The 20,308-nt window shown below is 36.0% G+C and overlaps 1 protein-coding gene across 1 annotated transcript in view; it reads right to left on the reverse strand.

Moving 5' to 3' along the window:
• Positions 1-20,308, reverse strand: part of RBMS3 (RNA binding motif single stranded interacting protein 3) — a 264,594-nt gene that overhangs the window by 209,496 nt on the left and 34,790 nt on the right. Inside the window, exons 3-4 of the mRNA XM_039843482.1 lie at positions 18,522-18,679; positions 4,426-4,505 (exon numbers count right to left, since the gene is read on the reverse strand). Coding sequence (XP_039699416.1) covers positions 4,426-4,505; positions 18,522-18,679 — 238 coding nt within the window. The remainder of the gene's footprint in view (positions 1-4,425; positions 4,506-18,521; positions 18,680-20,308) is intronic.

The following is a 20,308-nucleotide window of genomic DNA, read 5'->3' on the forward strand; positions in this document are numbered from 1 at the left end:
AGCCTTTCAAGTTCATGCCCTATAGATCCCTGAAGTGTCTGGGAACTTACCCTTTGCTTTTGCTAGAGGTTTAAAAATGAAACGCTTTGGGGTTGCACAACATTGCTGTGCAATTCATTATGGGACAAAGAAATGTCTGGGGTTAGGCAGGCAAGCAACTAATGATCCTTCATTTTGTCCAGAAAACATCAAGATCGATACGTGGGACATGCAACATTTATGGAACATTGTGTTTTCGTTTTCCTCTAGGGAAGGGAGAAAATGCTGGATGATCTCTTTCTAAGCGTGGCTACAATGATTGATGCTGTTTAATAAACATCTTTGGCCTCTCCTTCCCACCTGCTAGTAACTACACAGATGTCTGATCTTTGTTAATTTCCTGTACTATGTATACCGGGATTCAAATAATTTGATTTTGGGCAGGTATATTCAGCTTCATTGATCCAGGTAACCAAAATCAGGGAATAAAATAATTCAAGTGAACAGAGCTAGTTCTGAGAGGCTGTAATAGGCATTAATTAACCATGATGCATTCATTAGCCCTTTTCTCGTTTAGAAAGAAAAAGTGCAGCTCGCTGCCAGCGTTCATTTAGCATCACACGTAGGAATGCTACATTTTCTAAGAATTGACATTTTCAGCAATTGAGAATTTACTGTATTTTGTAAATGGAAATACCACTACTAAAAACAGAATGCTATAAATAGAATGATATCATTTGTTTCTAAAGACTATTGATATACCAGTGCGATACGAAAATAATAATAAAAGCAAGATATTTTTTGGCAGACTTTGGGAGTAAGGTTAAGACTGTAATCCACAAGTTGTCTTAGGGTAAATGCTGCAACCACAAGTGCTACTGGTGAGTATTCTTGGGACAAATAGGTAATGGGTTAGAATTAGATCTTTTATAAACAAGTAGGAGAACCCCAGAGAAAGAAAGCATGAGTCCAAAGAAGTATCTACAGTTTCCTTCTGACTCTCATAATCTGTCAAGTATCAAAACTAAATGCCATCATGAAATGTATTTAATGAGCAAATTGTTCCTAGAATGATGCAAATAAAAATGGAGGCAGTAACATAAATGTAGTCAATGTTATATGTCCTTGTATACATCCTTAACTATGATGTTCTTAGAATCTGAAATCCAGAGCAATGTTAAAATTTTGGGTTGAAGTGTATTTTTTTGTGTTTTTTTTTTTTTTTTTTTATAGTAATGTTACCGTAGGGGATTTAGAAATTAGGTGACCATATCGGGGGCGGGGGGGAAACAAACTTTGCTTCTCCTTTAAGTAGTATCATTGCCAAGAGTGACAGAAGTCAAAACGGCACTATATTTGCCCATGACATGTGTACATTTCCCCAAGTCATCTCTGAATGGAAAAGTAAATTTCATACCAATGTTCTCTACTTGCTTAGAGTAAGGTTAAAAGCAGGGCTCTAGTAATGAGAAAAAGATAGTCGATTTAACATGCCATCTTTTCAACAGTTTTCTTATGGCCTGAGAATTTCAGGTCATTATTGGGTTATTGTGGGTCCCTCAATCACACAAGCTTAAGGCATTTTACTGAAACAATCAATGTGAATTTTATAAAACCACAAACTTCTGGATTCAAAGATATCTAATCTTGACAATGTGGAACACTGAGATTTTTAAAATAATTTCCTGAATTCTATTTTAGTTAGAGTTAGGTGAGATCAATTATAGTTGGTTTTAATTAGTACACCCACAAGCAAGAGCAGTCTCTCTAAAATTACATTAATATTTAAAAAGTTAGGAAATTGGTCACTTCTTTCGAAAATACCAAAGGCATGGCTTCTGATTTGATATCAGAGCTCACAGTGACATCCCACGCACAGTCTTCAAGGGGGAATAGATAACTGGATTAGAATATGAGTTTCTGAAAATAGATTTCAACCACCTACAACAAATAAACAATGAGGATCACTGAAGGCAAACAGCACACTCCCAAATTTGATTATACTCGTTTTGACTTAGTAAACATACCCAATGAGGTCATTTTACTACTTTATCTTTTGAAATACCTACATCTTACATTATATCCTCTTTTATTCCACAGAGAATTTAAATATCAGAGATTAAATGTGTTCTGTTAGCATTTGAAGCCTTTATTAAACTATCTGACTCCGAATAGATAATTAAGCAAATGCAAGTACTAATGATGATCGATACTGTATATTTAATTCTACTGTGTTGAGTGCAAATCTCAGAAGCATACAGGTATATCTCTTAAAAGTTTTATAACTGAACCGAATTATTTTGCCTCTCATGTTCCCATGAGATAAAAGTGAATGAGAAACTCTAAGTTCTTGCTATTCACAATGTTTCCATTGGGTGTAGCTATGATATTAGATAGGTTGATATCACAGCCTGCATATTTCAGAAGAATGCCCAGATGTTTGGGAGATTTTTAGTGACTCTCTTTGTCTTTAGCATTAAATTGTATTAGTCAGCTGTATGTTTTATTGGAAAACCAAATAAAACAATTTCAAATCGATCAAATCAAGAAAGATTTCATTGTTTTTTTTTTTTCTGAAAAAGAAGAAACCTAAAACACAGAGACCTGTATTAAAACTTGAATCAACAATGATTTCTATATAATTTGCTCATTCTTAAAAATTTTATATACCCATATAATTCACACATAGTTTGAATGTCTTCTATATAAATACACATCTGTTGTATAAAATAGGATAAATAAAGAGAAAATCCTCTAACCATTCAACTTTTTTATTCAATGATGGGTTTTGAATGGAGCAGTATCTTAAATTGCTTTTTATGCTAAAAGAAAAAAATAAAAAGTATGTCTCTTAAAATGCAAGGACAGCTTACATGCTGAGATGTAAACTGCTAACTCTTTTCTTAACAATACTATATGTCTCCAATAGGATCATAATGCAGTCAGTTCTCAAGGCAACGTTATGCATGGAAGCTAACCAAATCGTGTTACAGGCTTCACTGTGTGTTGACTCTTTGATTAACCAAGAGATGTTACTTTGGATTTTCCAGATCATTCAAGTATCAATCTGAAGGGCCTTTCTCCTTTTCTGACATCCTCCTCAAACCAACCAATTCATAAAAAGACCCTGACTCCTCCACATAACATTTCTCTTTTTGCTCAGACTTTTTCTTCCATATAACCTCAACATAGTCTAAGGAATTGAAATGTTCAATCCCTGAACTCTTTAACTATGGATTTTAAATAGTAGACACATTACATAGAAAATGCTATAGAAATCCAGCTTTAAAAGTTCAAAAGAAAAATATTATATGGCTGAAGAAGTCACATTTTCCTCCTAAGACTCACCAAAAACAAAACAGCAACAATAAATCAACATGCGTTATAGTCAGATATCTCTTTATCTACTTGCAATTCTTATTTTTTAGCACCTCATTCAATCTTTAATGCTTTTTATGCATGAGTAAGATATATTTTTAAATTTACTCACCTAACATTAAATACTTTCCATATATTCTACTACCAGATTAATATCAGACATTTCTGCTTAAGCCCTAACATGTAATATATTCAATTCTTGCATGTCAAATGCAATTCTTAGTAACATTTTACAATGTGTGTAGTTAAGAATTTTGCCTTGAGAAATGTGAGATGTCCTAGGATGGTCTAGATTGGTGTTCCTCAAAGTATCTCTGATGAATGAAGAGTTTTATTAATTATTTTCAATATATCGATAACTGATAGTTTTGAAAAATATGAAATTTATGCACACAGATTTTATGGCAATGTCAAATTGCTATAAAGGTTTCTAAATGCTTACTCTTGGTTTCCGTGCTCTTCTTGCTATGGATTGGTAAGATATGTTTGAAAACTGGCATCGATCTGTGAACTCTACTGTGAACCTCACTGTTCAGACATTTTATAAATTAGAAAGCGAGATACTAATATTTAGTCATAAAATTTCTTCACTTTAAGTGCATTTTTAACTGTTCTTTGCTATGGTTTTCTTCTAATTCACTTAATAGAATTAGCAGCAGAGATTCAAAAAAAGGCCAAAGAAGAATCATCAAGAAGCTTTGGGTAGCTTTGAGAAAAATGAGTTGTTACACAGGATTAAAAATGGAACATTTGCCCGGCCAGTAACCAACAAAGGGCCTTACCATGTACACATTCTAACAACAGCATTAAGCCTAGACGCTTTTGAATGATCGTTTTATGGCAGTAGTCCCCAACCTTTTTGGCACCAGGGACTGGTGCTCCTACGAGAATCTAATGCCTGATGATCTGAGGTGAAGCTGAGGCGGTGATGCTAGCACTGGGGAGCAGCTGCAAATATAGATGATGCTTCAGTTGCTCACCTCCTGCTGTGTAGACTGGTTCTTAATAGGCCATGGACCAGTACTGGTCTATGGCCCAAGGGTTGGGGACCCCTGCTTTATTTCTTACCTGGGATGCCTGGTGGTGTTTTCAGATATTTTCCATTAAAATGTTGAATTACCACTTCACATTTTTCAGTAGACTCCATTCTGGAAGAAGAAGTAAACGAGGGATCATATACTTTTCATGAAGTTGTGCATATTAAGGAAAAAATAAATAAAAACAAAAAAGGAAATAGGAAAGCCATGGAAAAGCTTGATTTGAAAATATTACCAGAGAATTTATCAATCACTGACATCAAAAACTCATTGTTTAGAGTATTATTTCTTATATGAAAAGTTGCCTACGTGGCTGGCTCCGTGCTGAGACTTCACCCAGAGGTAACACCGAGGCAGTATCTTATTTAATTCCCACAACGTTTGGCAATTGAAAGTGCTTGATAAATGAGGCTTAGAGGGATGAACTACTTTGCCAATAAGTGTCAGAGCCTGGATTGTAACTGAGGCCTGACTGACACCAAAGGCGTCCTGTAACTGCTCAGTTATACTGCTAAGGAGATTAAAAAGTCGTGACATCATCACCATCACGACACTGTTACCAAAACCCACTGGGCGAATGATATAAAAGAGAATTGTTTGGTGTCCCAAATGTAGGATGAAGATGTAACTACACAAACCTCAGGTCCTGAACTTTTTTAATTTTGAATTTTGAACAATCCTCTATTTTTTTATACTAGATATCAATATCGCTAAACTGTATTTTTTTGTGCCAATTTTTGTCATTTCATATAGAAGCTAATGAATGAAAATTTTGAGCCATACTATCTAATGTCAATATTGGCAGTGTTGCCATATCTTAAGTAGACTAGTATCAGAGATATTTCCTAAATAATCAACTATAACTGGGCTTCATTATTTTATAAATTCGGATGGGGAGATAAAAATTAAAGTGTCGATTCTGACTAAAGGAAGTTAAGTCCTTCAACAGCACACTAGAGACAAAAATAAATTTAAGAAACAACACATACATATGGAAGAATGTGCATGAAATGTGTGAAATTTGTCTAAAAGGCAAAGTATAATTATAATTTTGGACTTTCTGCTCTGTTATTGATATGAGCTATCTTAGAATGGAGCCCTTTGACACAAGTTGTAAAATTTTCCTACATCTAATCCTATGTGTATTTTCAGGATGTGTTATGTGACCACATTATATGTAAAGGATACAAGATAAGGAAAAAATATGTAAACAAATGCCAAATAAGTTATACATTTATTACAGCTATCGGAATTGAAACGTGAGAGGAATTCCAGAAGCCAGGGAAATTCTGAAAAGTGGGCACATCAGGCCAGAGGGCCCTTGGAGAAGTAATTAGGGCAGGGGACTGGTTTTTATGGGGAAACTATTAGAGCAAAGCCGAGAGATGCAGACAAGAGCATCTGAGTTACCAGGTTAAAAAATTTGAAGATGGTATTCAGAGCATGTTTTATCTGGGGAGCTGAAATTATTTTCTGACTCAAATTTTAAAAAGTTTCTGATGTACATTCCAGCATGGAGTGGGGGGACATTTTTCCACATTGATACACATGGCAAATCTCTACCTACTAAGCAGGACTGGCTTTAGGGTCTGACACCTGTGCAGAACCACAGAGCCACACTCTTAGAACAAGTCTGTACTTGGTTTAAAACTCTGTTGTCATCATCCTGAAATTCTTAATAATTTTCTAACAAGGGGTCCTTCATTTTTATATTTCATTGGGTTCCACAAATTAAGTAGCTGGTGTTTGTATGACAAGAAAGTACAGGAAACTAATTTGACATTAATCAATTAGTATTCATTCATCAAATAGCCTAATGGATTCAAATAAGTGTTATTTTGAGGATGATCTGAAGAATGAATTGATTTTCTGTCCAAATGGAAAAAAAAAAAACTCTTTGAGCTTAATAACATGCAATTAAAAATGATAAAAATATAAAAACAAAGGTAGTATTTTGTTCATTTAGTCACAATTTCTCCCAAATCAGAAGATATTTGGATCAGAAAGGCAAAATAAATCTTTCCGCATTCCAAATATTTAAGAGTGGCTAAGTACAATTTTCCTAACTTCAAGTTTTCTTCTGGTAGAATCTTTTACAGTAAGTCTTCTAACTTTTTTTTTTTTTTAAGTAGGAAACTTCCATTTCTAGGAACAAAAGAATTCTAATTCTGCTCTTCCTCTCTTCCCACAGGATCTACTATCTATTGTCTCTTAGGGAACATAACCTTCCTTCCTAGCAGAGACGTGAATGGGAGAGAAAACCTAAGCCCTTAATTACTACAGATGTTACTTTATGGAATTTTTATTTCAGGAGAGCTACAGAATGAAAAGCTTATGCCCCAGAGCCCCCTCCCTGTTCAAGCTCTCTCTGGGTACTCATCTAGATAAAAGGCAGTTAAGAATCTAAAGCTTGCTTGCAAGAGTCCTACAAATCAAGTCCTTTCTTTGTCTTAATATGACATGAAATTCTAAATGAAGACTAAAACTAGATGGGTGTGCGTGTGTGTGAGTGTATGTGTGTGCTTGTTGATTCTCCATATGTGTTTTAGGGAATACAGAAAAAGGTAAGGGAAAAAAATCAAGTGGCTAACCCACTCGATTCACCTAAAATATTTTTGTTCTGGTTTGAAAGACTCAGGTCTTCCCTTTTAGATTCTATGTACGATCGTCTTTTCTTAAGACTGTTTTAAAGCCATTCAAGCTGGATGGGGGCTGTTTCTGCGAACACAAAGACAGCAGCGTAGATTGTTCACTTTAACTTCATTTAGATTTAACTAAGTGAATGTCTACAGTGAGCCTTTAGAGACTCTTGTCTCTGAAAGAATAAATGCAATAAAAGTCTGTTTTCTGTAGCTGCCGGCGCTTAGTGTCAAATCATGTTATGCTGCACCACCCAGCAGTGACAATTTCATTTTAATACACGGGGCACATTTTAACAAGGCAAAACAGTCCCAACAAAGATGGCAATATAGGACCTGCCAAAGGGAAAGGCTCAGTGTTCCTCATGCATTTTATATGGAAGCAGAAAAAAAGTGAGACCCAGGGAGCTCTGGGGGGTGAGAGAAGGAACAGACTGCATTTGAATAGCTACCTCTGAAGAACGTGCCCATTTTCTTCTCAAGTTTCACAATTAACTGCTTTGAAATGCCAGCTCAAACTATCTGCAATCTGGCACACGCTTCAGTTGAAACTGACACTAGCATTATCAAGTGGGTCTGAAAAGGCTGCATGCCAGACAAAGCTGCCTTTACATGTCCCTTTCAGAGGGGCCACTGAATCACTACAACTGCATCTATTCTTCCTAGGCGGTACCTGAACCCCCCTCGCGTCCCTCAGAACAGCTCGCGTGCCAGGCCAACCATTCACCCGACAATACATTAATTAGGTTCTTACAAGGCTCTAATCATTGTATAAAGCTTAAGGGTTTCCTGTTAGGTCTGATGTTTAAGTATAAATACACATTAAAGGTCCTATTTGACATTCTTTCTTGTCTCAGTGCCTAGGAACCTGGCTTCAGTCATTCAAAACGCACCACAGAATTGTGATTTTTTTTAAACTTTTTAAATTTTTTTCAACAGCTACTAAGAGGAGCTAGTTTCACAGCCAATACAATTCCCACAGGCAAATTACATCAGATGAGAGTCTGATCCAATATTAGTAGAATGTTCTGGGTCAGACTTTACATGCAGAGGTGAAAAACTATTTTGCAAAACCATTCACAGCCTACCTATCTCACCCCAACAGAGAATCTTTCAGTTTATGACCTTAAAGCAATAAGCATCATTGAACATGTATTTAAAACAAATCCACCCTGTCATTTATTATGGTTAATTAGAGGTTTCCACTATTGTGAAATTTTTGTGGTTTTGCAATCATAGGCTCTGTACAAATTATTGGCAACTGAGAACATCGAATACTGCAAGCCAGTCATCCCTCATTTCCGGTAAGATTTACGCAAACAGTCAACATTAAAAGATTTTTTTTAAGTACTAAAATGTGCACTCCTGACATTTCAAAAACAAATTATGTCATTACTTCTTAATCCACTGTAAGAGAAGGAATAACAGTGAGTCCCAGGAAGAAAGACGAGTGAATGAAATGAATTTTCTTCTAGTTTTTGCTATTTCTTTTCTTTCTGCCAGGTCCTTGACATTCTTAGGATACAAGTACCATAAGTGCCACATAGTGAAGCAGAGTGACCTCTCTGCCATCTCCCTTTACAGAAACCCAGACGTTAGTCTTGCTCAGCTTTACAACACATTCCTCTTAAGAAATAGAATTGTGGACAATATTTGACCGATGAAAACCCACTCTAGAGTTTTGGAATCACATAATTTCAAGACTAGAAATGACTATAGATATCAACTTCTACATTGTACAGATGAAGAAGCTACCACTAGAAGACTGTGGTTGGCTTCCCTAAGTACCAGTTAGGGGATGAGCCTGGGATAGAACACTTGTCTCTTGACTCTTAATTCAGGTGGCTTATTTGGAAGAGATGGAGCTAGACTGCTGGCCTCATGTCATCCCTCCTGACTTCCTATACTGATCCTGCTAGTTCCGTTCCATGCAGCCACTATTTAACTAGGGCAGTTGTTCTAAAATATGGAGCTATACCCTGATATGACTAGATGGGCATTTCACTTCTATGGCATTCTTTCCAAAAACCTGTCCATAATATAGACCCTATCATGAGAAAAACATCAGACAAACCCAGATCTAGAGTCATTTTCTGGGATACCTGGCTAGAAGTATTCAGGAAAATAACAAGGAAAGTCTGAGAAACTGTCACTAACCAGAGCCAACTAATGAGACGTGGCATCTAAATGCAAAATGGTACTCTGGATCAGATCCTGGAACAGAAAGAGGACATCAAGGAAAAAAAAAATAGTGAAATTCTAATGAAGTCTGGAGTTGAGTTAATAGTAATATACCAATGTCAGTTTCTTAATTTTGACAAATATGCCATGGTAGTGAATCTAAGTGTGAGGCATATGGGAACTCTATTATCTTTGTAACATTTCTGTAAAACTAAACTTATTTTTAAAAGTTTATTTAAAAAATGACCGTACATTATAATTATCAGGAAATGACTTTAAAAAAATACCAATGTCTAGGCCCCAACCCAGGAGATTCTGACTTAATTGCTTTGGCATGAAGTCTAGGCACATAGTATTCAAAGCTACTCAGGTGATTCTAGTGTGCAGCCAAGGCTGAAAACCACTCTACTGGAGTTCTATGTCAGGTGCCCTAAACTGGAAACCATCGACCAAATTCAGACTTCAGGTATGTTTTGTTTGGATGGCAAAGTTTTTGGAAAATTCAAAATCATTGTTAAAATTTAAAGTTGGGAGACTTCACATGAAAGTTTGAACTTTTGATTCCTCTTAAAGATGAGATGATCTGATCTATGTTTTTTGTATGGTTACTATGATATAATTATAAAAATAAATTTGTTTTTTTGTTCTCGGTTCCTTACACAGACTCCTAAAACCCTTGGAATTTTCTGAGTGAGGATTGTCTTTGTTATCTATAATGAGCCCCTTTTGACCATACCTGACTTTATGTTAATGAGATGACTCAAGTGAGTCTCTTAGGTAGCATCAGGATAAGGCTAATCACCAGAAAGACCAAGTGATCAGAGGGTTGGAGCTTTCAGCCTCACCATTCAAACTCCAGATTGATTGAAGAGGGGCTAGAGATGGAGCTCAATCAGCAATGACCCAATAATTTAATCAACCTTGCCTGTATCATGAAACCTCCATAAAAACCACTGAAAGATAAGTTTCAGGAGCTTCTGGGTTGGTAAATGCATTGATGTTTGGGGAGGTAGTGCACCCCTAAAGGGCAGGGAAGCTCTGAGCCATCCACATACCTTTCCCCATGCATCTCTTTTGGCTGTTCCTGAGTTATTTCATTTATAATATACCGGTATACCTGTAAAGTGTTTTTCTGAATTCTGTGGGTTTCTCTAATGAATTATCAAATGTAAGGAGGATCATGGGAATCCCTGAATTTGTAGTTGGCTCAATAGAATTGTGGATAGCATGGAGAGAGTTTTGTGGGACTGAGCCCTTAAACCCATGGAGTCTGATGATATTCTCAGTAGTTAATGTCAGAATTGAATTGAATTGTTGGATATCCAGTTAGCATCAGAGAATTGGAGAACTGGTGTAGAAAAATGACACATATTTGGTGTCAGAAAAAAGACTTCACAGCACCCATGGTGTGGAGTTGAGCAGTTCCTTTCTTTAAACAGAGCCAGTTTGCCAACATTCCTACCAACTTATATTAATTGCCAATCTAAGGCAAAGAAGTGGATGTTATTGTTGACTTTGCATTGCTTTTTTTTTTCCTCATGAGAGTCAAAGAGAAAGAAAAATACTTAATTTATCCATGTGTACTGGTGTTTTCTGTTTACCCTTCCTTCGTGTGTCTTCTCTGCTCTGTTCTATGCCCCCCAAAAGTGACCTTCCTATGGATCATATTATCTTGTTTCCCTTATGTGATGGCATTTCATTGGGTTCAGCCACCAGGGACCTAGTGGGAGTAGAGAGAAGTATAACCAGTTCTTTGTCATTTTCTCTCTCCTTGGTGCTTGTCTCTCTGGCAGGAGTGGCTTCCCTTTCTGTCCACAACTTCTCCAGACAGCACCTCTGTGAAAGCTCTGGGCCTCCCTGGGCTCTGGGAACACTTGTCCACTTGCCTTCATCTCTAGGAGTAGTAAAGGCTTCCTTCTGTTGCTCATCTCTGGGCATCTTAACATCTCTTCATCAGCTCCCTTAACTCTTCTCATTTCTGTAAATATTTCTTTATTCTCCTCTCTTCAGTTGAATCATTTAGAGTGAAATTCTGTTTCCAGCCGGCACCCTGATGGCTATACTTTAAAACTATCAATAATCGAGGAACAAAATTATCTGAGAGGCTGTGTGTTTCAAGAAAAATGGAAAAAAAAAAGTTTTCTTACACTCAATCTGGGAACTGCTTCTCTCACTTGGATAACTGACTACCTCTGATGGATATCCTTGTCTAGATGCATCATAGATTCATGTTTCAAAAGGAATTTTGGTACAGAAACGGGAAAAAAATTAATTAAAAAAATTAAATCTGAAATAAAGGAAAAATCAAGCAGTATAATATGCTCAGGTCTAGAAAAAAATCTTCTATTAAATGCCACTGGAATATATTATCAATTTTAATCAGTCTCTGAGTTGCAGCCATATTTTATTCCTAGATATTATCTGTTATATCGCTTTTCTTTCCCCTATGGTATAACAATTTTGTCTTTCTTCTGCTTCCCAAATATGACAAACTTGGCCCCACCATAGATCTTCTACTTCTTTTTTCCTTTGCCTGCCCTGTTCTCTTCCCTCCCCAACCCCACCAAGAGACTCTCCTGGCTGGCTCCTTCTTACCATCTGCATCTCCCTTTAAATGCCCCCCCTTCACAGGGCTTTCCTTCTACCATATTTTCTATTGTATCCCTATGTTTTATTTTGTTTTCATGATACTTTAATTATTTGATACTAATTATTTGATATTATTTGATATTTTATTATTTATTTGATTATATGTTTTTTATCTCCTCAAGTCAGTAGAATGTCAGTTTATGGAAGCAGATATTTTTCTTTAGTTTACACTTCTGAATTACTGTATCTAGAATAATTACTGGCATATTAGTAGTGTCCAGACGTATTTATTAGATGAACTGAATGAATGAATGCATTTTACATATTAGGAAAGGAGGCTCAGAGACTTTAAGTAACTAGTCCAAGAATACAGAAAGGAGGTGCAGAACTAAGATGCAAGCTAAGTTATTTCTGGCCCATAAAGCCATGTTCATAACCACACAGATATAGAGAATAGGTGGGTTGGCTCAACTCACAGAAAACTGAGAATGTAGAAAAGATACTAAATAAAAGAGACTCTCACACTTGCAGTGTAAATGACATTTGCAAATCTTTCCTCTTTCTTGTCTGGAAGCAGACAATCTACCTCAAATGCACAGTCTTTGGATGGCTCAAGAGTCCAGTCATAGTGTGCACTGAGAGCAGATACAGAGCAAAGAGATCTTACAGGCCCTGAGCACACTGAATGGCCATCGTTACCAATCCTGCAGTAACACAATTCTCCCTCCTCAGTTTCACATGGGTAAATCATATTCAGAACTCTCCTCCCATTCCACAGAAGGCTGTCTTTGGAATCCAGTCATCTCAATTTTGTAATAATAAAACAATAAAGTGTATGTTTTTGCTCCTTCTCTAACTTTTTACAAAGTCTAAAAAAGGATAGAGCAAGAATTGAGTCCAGGAGATTGCAGAATCATAGACTATTTGATGCAATTTAATTCATTTGTTTGTTTGGTTGGTTAATTTGGATTTTGAAATCCAGGTCCCCAAATACAGGGAAAAGAAAGCAAAATGTTCTGCTTTCTGTAGCCATGATCATGACTTTCTGATGTAAAAGAAATACAAAGAGGTGGTGAGAAGAAGCAGATGAAAGTAAACAAAGTGACACATAAAAAAGGATGAAGACGCTGGAAGGTGGGCCAGGACTTTACGCTCCAGTGGGTCACATCTGCTGGCAATTGGGAGAGGAATTGAAATCACCAAAAGGAATAACAGCCTTTATTTTCTTCAATCTCAGCAAATACAACTGTAACCTGTTTCTGTGCAAACACAGCTGTAGTTTTCATATTACTAATCACTAAGTTTACATTTTAAAGATTTTGTTTTGCTCACATTGGATTTCCTAGTGCCATGTGTTTGAGTTAGTAATGGCAAAAGAATTGCCAAAACGGCAGGGGAGAAATTGTTAACGCAAATATGAACTTGACGTAGATATGATCAAAACACATTCCAGACCATAAAAACACATTTTAATAGGCTAGCTGGTCATTTTAAATGAACATATATTTACCTAAAAAAGGAAGTTTGGGCATTTGTTTTATAATTCTTAAAATTCCTATGTTTTCATTATGCTTATTCTGAATCAGAGTCATCATTATATTTCACCAGGTGGAAAAAGCTAGAAAGAAAGAAGTAGTATCAGGCAGTAGAAGGTAAATCAATAAAAGTTACTAAAAGAAAATTCAAAAAAAGAATATATTTAATTTGCTTGAGTTTTACTAATTAGGCTGATATTTGTCTGCCTATAACCATGATTAATTTTTTCCTTCGTATAAAGAAAGAAGAACTGCAATTATTTAGCAAACTTGCTCATTTGGTAGGGAGAAGTAGGACACAGGGCTTCCCGTGTGTTAAAAGTCATTCAAACAAAACTCCATGAGAATCAAATTAAAGGTACTGAAGAGGGGTGGAAAATACTACAAAATACAAAGGTCTGTGTGCTTAGCAGTCTCTCACGCTCTTTAGCTCACCAGGGGACAGTAAATGCATTTCTTAAAGTGGGTCTGTGTTCCCAGATGTTGAAGCCGGATTAATTGTGAATGCTTACCCCACTTCCCCCATCCCTTCTCCACTTTGGGTCATTCTTTACCGGCCTCTCATAACACTCTTTCAATGTGATTTTTGTTAGACAAACGGTCTCATGTTTCTGGGAATGGGAAATGGATAACACGAACACACAGTCATGTCCCTCCATACTTGAGCTGATTTATGCTCTGATCCTCACTCTGGAAGGCAAGGTAGGCTGTTGGCACCCATTAGCTCTGCAGTAGTGGGTCTGACTGTCTGACTGTCAGCATTCCCACCATAAACTTCTGTTTTTAGAGGTTTATGACTTGGCTATAAAATGCTGCCTGGAGGGTGGTGGATCTTACAAAATTGGTTTAAATTACAAGAGAGTAAAAAAAATAAAATAAAATAAAATGTCTGTAATTTCAGACACTATCTGGTGCTTCTGGAACTCTGAAAAGCCTGTAATTGTGTTGTCTGTGCACCTTATTGGCATTCAAATCAATGCTTTGAAGTTCAGCGTTTTAAATATAAAATGAAGATACTACCTTTACTTTGAAGAGATGGTTATCAAAGAATATTAAGGTATAGCTTGAGAGTAAAATAAGAATAGGAGTTTTCTTTCTAGTCGAAACAATTTTAGGATCTCTTACATATGAATCAAGGACCACATCAGGTGGTTAGAAGTGACTAATGGTAATATTCAAAATGAAGCCTGATGAAAAAATTACTTAGGTTTCATGAAATGGGGTAGTCGTAAATTCAAGAGATATGTACAATTTACTAGGCACAATTATAGGATGGCTGCTCTCCCAATTGAATAAGCATTTCTTTTAACAGTGCCTATGACAATGTGAACTTTTAGAGGAAGAAACAATTTGTGGGCTGATACTACCATAGTTTTCTCTATTATTCCAGGACACCGATTTCAAAATTAGCTTATCGTCAAGTGCTATCTCCCTATATACTGCTATAGTCAACAAACAAACAAAAACAAAAACTTAAAGAGATTTAATTTATTCATAATAAAAAATTTAGTGAGGATCAATTACGTGTCAGACACGATTCTAGGTGCCAGGACAAATATGAAGAAGAATATGGCATCGCCCCTACCCTTGAGGAACAGAAAGAGAGATAGCTTCGTGATTGGTATACTTTGAGAAAGTGGTACAGTGTAATTGAGGCAGTAACAGGAATCACTTTCATTTGAAAAAATCTCTAAGAATGAGGACTAGCAATTGATTTTTGCAGGCCCTTCAGATGATTCTGAGAACAAGTCTTATGCCCTAAGGCAATGTTTCTCAAATTTTGGACAGCATCAAAGACACCTAAAGTGCTTTTTAAAACATAGATTGCTGTACCCTACCTGTTCCTCCCCCATCCCACTGCTGAAGTGGGGCTCAAAAATTTGCATTTCTACAAATTCCCAAGCAATATTGGGGCTGCTTTCCTAGAAATTCTACTTTGAGAACCACTGTCCCAAAGCATCCATTGCATGTAATCCATTAACTTCTCTCACTAGCTATGTAACTATCCTTCAGAGATTTGAGAAAATAGTGGCTGCAATCATCTCTGTTTTGTCGTTCAGAAGGGGAGCTCTCCATGAGAAAGGCCGAGTGGAAAAAAAAGATGGCATTTTTAAAAGCAGGAAACTTGTGTAAGAGTTAATTTGTGAATGATCAAGTTAAAGCAATAGCCATCACTGAGAAAATGCAAATCAAATGTTAAAGTGTGAGGAAGTAGGAATTTGAGCAGATCTATTTACATATGAAATAGTCAAAATCATTTTCTCACTCCGTGTTGTTGATAAATCATGTAGGATTCTGTTCCTTGGAATTTCAGGTCTAAGATACAGGGAGAATGAAATACTAATTCTGCATCATTTTTTTGGCTTCTTAGAAGAAAAGCAGATTCATATTCTTTTGCTTTCTTAGGCATAAAAAAAAATCATGGGCTCAACTTGAACCTAGGTTTTCCTTTTCAATTCACATGCCACTTCCTGACACTGGAAAATGCATGATTTAAAGACCTAAGTTTCAATATTGGAATGTGACTAAAAATTCATGTCCAAAGCTCAAAGTTTTAAAAAACCATTTCTTGGAGTTTAGTCATTCAGGAACTTCTTAGAAAGATAATTATGCAATCTACCTCTCACCCATCCATCCCTTTAACAACAAAAAAGAAAATTTGACTTAAATAAATGTGCAATCCAGTAGGTGAAGACAGAAATTAAATAGCGACTTCATTAAGACTGTAATAAATTTTATTTAAAAAACACAACTTTGACAGGAGCTACAGAAGAGCATCTAACTGTCTGAAGGCTGGAGTTAAAGGTCAGTGAAGGTTTCTTTGAAGAAGAGACACTTAAGGGGATATCTGAGGGATGAATAGGCAGAAACCAGGGAAAGATTCATGTATAACAGTCAAGAAGGACAGCTTATGTCTAGGACACGAGGCAGGAAGACAGAAGGCCAGGAAGATGAGCAATATCAGGGATAATGATGTCTGGGAGGTCTGTAAATCCAGTTATTCAGGCCATATGGAAAGGAAGTCAGCAAGCGCCTGACATGATCAGATTTGCATTTTTAAAGAATCACTTGTAGTTTTTATTCAAAATGAACTGAAGGAGTGAGAGGCTGCATTCAGAACAGACATGAAATAATAATTTAAAATTCTTATCCTTATTTAGTTCCTAAAGGAAAAAAAATTCATAGGTTTTACTCTTTCATGATAGCACATGATTATCATTTTGCCACTTACAATGTGCATTAGTTGGTTCTACACTTAAGAAGAACATTTATTTTAAGCAAACTCAAAGTGTACAGAGAAGATACAGATGAGAGAAATGAATAGCCCAATTTTTATGTTATGAGCTAAATTGTACTCTCCCGACTCTCAAATTTATATGATGGAATCCTAACTCCTAATGCCTCAGAATGTGACTGTATTTGGAGATGATGGGGCCTTTAAAGGGGTTTATATTAAATTAAATTAATTAAATTAATATGAGGTTATACGTGTGGGTCCTAGTCCAATCTTCTTTTGAAAAGAGATTAGGACTCGAACACAAAGGGAAGACCAACTGAAGACACGAGGAGAAGACAAGCCATCTACAAGCCCAGGAGAAAGGCCTCAGAGGAAACCAAACCTAATGACATCATAATCTTAAACTTCTAGCCTCTAGAATTGTGAAAAAATGAATTTCTGTTGTTTAAGCCACCTAGTCTGTTGTATTTTGTTATGGCAGTTCTAGAAAACGAATATACTTTGTACCAAAAATTCTTTGTTTTAAAAAAATAAATCACCATAGATTTTCTTAGAAAATGTGTTCTCTTGATTTGAAATATGTTCTTTTCTCAGCAGGAGTACAAACGAAAGAGAAAAACAATTCGTCAGAGATTTTGCGGGAGTGAGAGGTAAGGGAAAAACCAAAGGAATGTGCATGCTGTGTGAAGTGAAGCATAATATTGGTCAGACTTCCAATCTAGGGTCCTACACTATCCAAGAATGTCCACACTGGCAAATTTCAGAGACCCGGGTGGTACAGTGAGCTCTGCCTTAACCATGAAAATCAACAATTAACAATGTATGCTTCATGCATACATTCACATCAGGAAAATTTTCTTCATTCTGCCTATTTCTCTTCAAAATAATCAAACACGTATCTTGTATATGTCTACCAGTCTACTATGTATTGAACATTGTGGGGAATATAAAGAATTTTAAGACACTGCCCATGACCTCTAGGAAATCAAGTTAGAAATCAGTTAACATTGACATTCCGGTTTGTTATCTTTCAAAAGTGGGTTAACAGACGTTGGTTTGGAATGGTTTCCCAAGTGATGGCAAGATTCATCATAGATGGACACACCTGTCTGCAATGGACTGACCTCTTGATGACACGAACAGCCATACATTCGTCCATGTTAAGTCAGCTGGAGACACATAAACACACCAAGCCATGGAGACACAGCTTTTACTTTTCTTGTTTGTCATTGAGCAGTTTCTTTTTCTCTGTGGTTTCTTGAGCTTTGTTTCTCATGAAAGCACAGCAGGTACAACTATTTTAACTCTGTTCCTGGCTGAGACGCTCTTTTGTAAACATTCCCTTAAAGTTAAAAGGGAAAGCCGTTTTTCCTTTTCTGACAATGAAAAAAGTACAATCTGCTTTTTTTTTCTGTTGAGTAAAATAGCAAAAACACACAGCCAGGTCCTCTTAAATGCAAATGCCCCCTTGACCTCCCCTTATATTTCCGTGTTCCTTAGGACTTTCCAAGAACTCCTATTTCTCTATATTTCTTCTCATTTCTCTTATGCTAACTGAGAAAGTCTATCATCTCAATCTTCAGAAATCAATGAAAAACCATTTGGATGCATTGTTCACCACATGGGCTCTTTAGCTTTGGGGTACTGGGTATTTGTTATCCCTAGCAGAATTGGAAGCATCTGATTTTGTTGATCTATAGGCATAGAGAAGACTAAAGACTCAGTAGGCATATCGTTATGACTCTAGATACATATAAACATTCTATGTATATATTTTAGCAAGCAAAACATATTTATAATTACATTGGAATTTTTTGGCTTGAAGCAAAGAGATGGAGAATTAGTTTGATAAAGTGCTTTTTTTTTTTTTTTTTAATTCTACTGCTTTGGGCCCTAGAAAGGAATGGAATTAAAAGGAAAGTTTTATACAGCGCAAATGTTTTACCTGGCAAAGCCGACACCTCTGCTGACTCCATTAGCATCTCTTAGTATTCTTGTGGAAATGACATGTCCAAAGGGTTTCAGCATATTTTCAAGTTCCTGCTCATCCATCGAAATGGGGAGATTAGAGATGTATAGGTTTGTTGGATCTTGTTCTTGTTGCTAAGGAAAGGAAAGAAACAAATGCAGTCAGTTCTAAATATTGAGAAACGTGTTGCACAAATGGATAAACTTTTGATTAAACTGCAATCTAGTCTCCAATTTCCAGCACCATCTTGAAAGTTCTTCCACTATGACACTACTTCCTTTAACTGAATCTTTCCTTGCCAGATGTTTTTCATAGAAACAATATCATCGATGAAAACCCATCTTTCTGCCAGCCTTCCTTAGAAAAGACTAATAAACATTTATTGCAATTGAACTAAGGTAAATATGTATATTCTTCTCTATTACCACTAACCACTACTTCTACTATTACCAATCTATCTACCATTGCCACTAGTTATAATGTTGCATTCGGTGAGTACTCATAACATGCTAGGCATTGTTTTAAACATTTAATATTTCGTTCAATAATCCCAATAAATACAATTGTTACTGTTTTATAGATGGCAAAATTGATCCCTATCTTGCCCAAGTTATACCTCATAAATGTCAAAACCAAGGCTAAAATATGGAGGTATCACAAAAGTACATGGGCTTCACTGTCCTGCTATACTGTCTCCCTCTAGACTAATGGGAACAAAAATTATGGTCCTAGAACAGCATCATCAGCCTCAGCATCACTGGGGAACTTGCCAGAAGTGCAAGTTCTGAAATGCAGAAATGCAAACTAGTAGGCCCCACCCAGAACTACTGAATCAGAAACTTGAGGGTGGGCCAAGTAATCTGTGTTTTGAAAAGCCCGCCAAGTGATTCCGATGACTGCTCAAGTTTGAGACTTGTTGCCATAAAGCATACATAAATATTTATATGCAAATATTTATATGCATTTTCTAATCCAGCAGCAATAGTGCTTACATGAACTTTGCTTAATAGAATGGAAATCAAACAATTGTTAGCATTAATTCTATGTGTATAAATGTTCTCTATTTCATGCAATGGATTAATAAATTGGTACTTAGTTGTATGTATATCTCAAAATAAAACAGCCATATATCTGACATAATTAATTATTCTTAACAATAAAATATATTAGATATTTCATTGAACCACTATATTTTAACCAAAACAACAACTTCAGGATAAGCGAAATTAAATTAGAGAAAAGAAATCCTGAAGTCTATAAGAAATGACAATGTGTAACAAAATATCTTTTGTGAAGAGATATCATATTTTGTAGAAAATCTGACATTTTAAGCATGGTAAAAAGTACGATAAGCAAAATTTCAAATATTATTTCAGGTCAAGAAACAATTTTGGAATAAAACTAATCTCCATTATTTTTAACAGCTCTAAATATTCAGATAGGTCCTTATATTTTTATTATGCTTTGAGATGAAAAAGATTTATTATTAGGTTCGTTTTTTAAACATAGTTTAGTTATAAAGCATTTTTAGCATCTTGCAAAATAGTAAAAATAAACATAATCAATCAGAAAAAGACAACATGGCTTTAGTATTTAGGAATTGGTGTAAATGTAGAAAATGTACAAATGTAGTCAGCCCTCTTCTCTCTCTCTTCTCTACACACACACAATACACACACACACACACACACACACACACACCCCATCAATAAACAGCATGGATCCGAAAAGGTGAAAAAAGAGATTTTTTCTTAAATCCGTCA

The sequence above is a fragment of the Pteropus medius genome, unplaced genomic scaffold (genome assembly GCF_902729225.1).
Source record: "Pteropus medius unplaced genomic scaffold, Ma_sr-lr_union100, whole genome shotgun sequence".
Lineage (NCBI taxonomy): Eukaryota > Metazoa > Chordata > Mammalia > Chiroptera > Pteropodidae > Pteropus > Pteropus medius.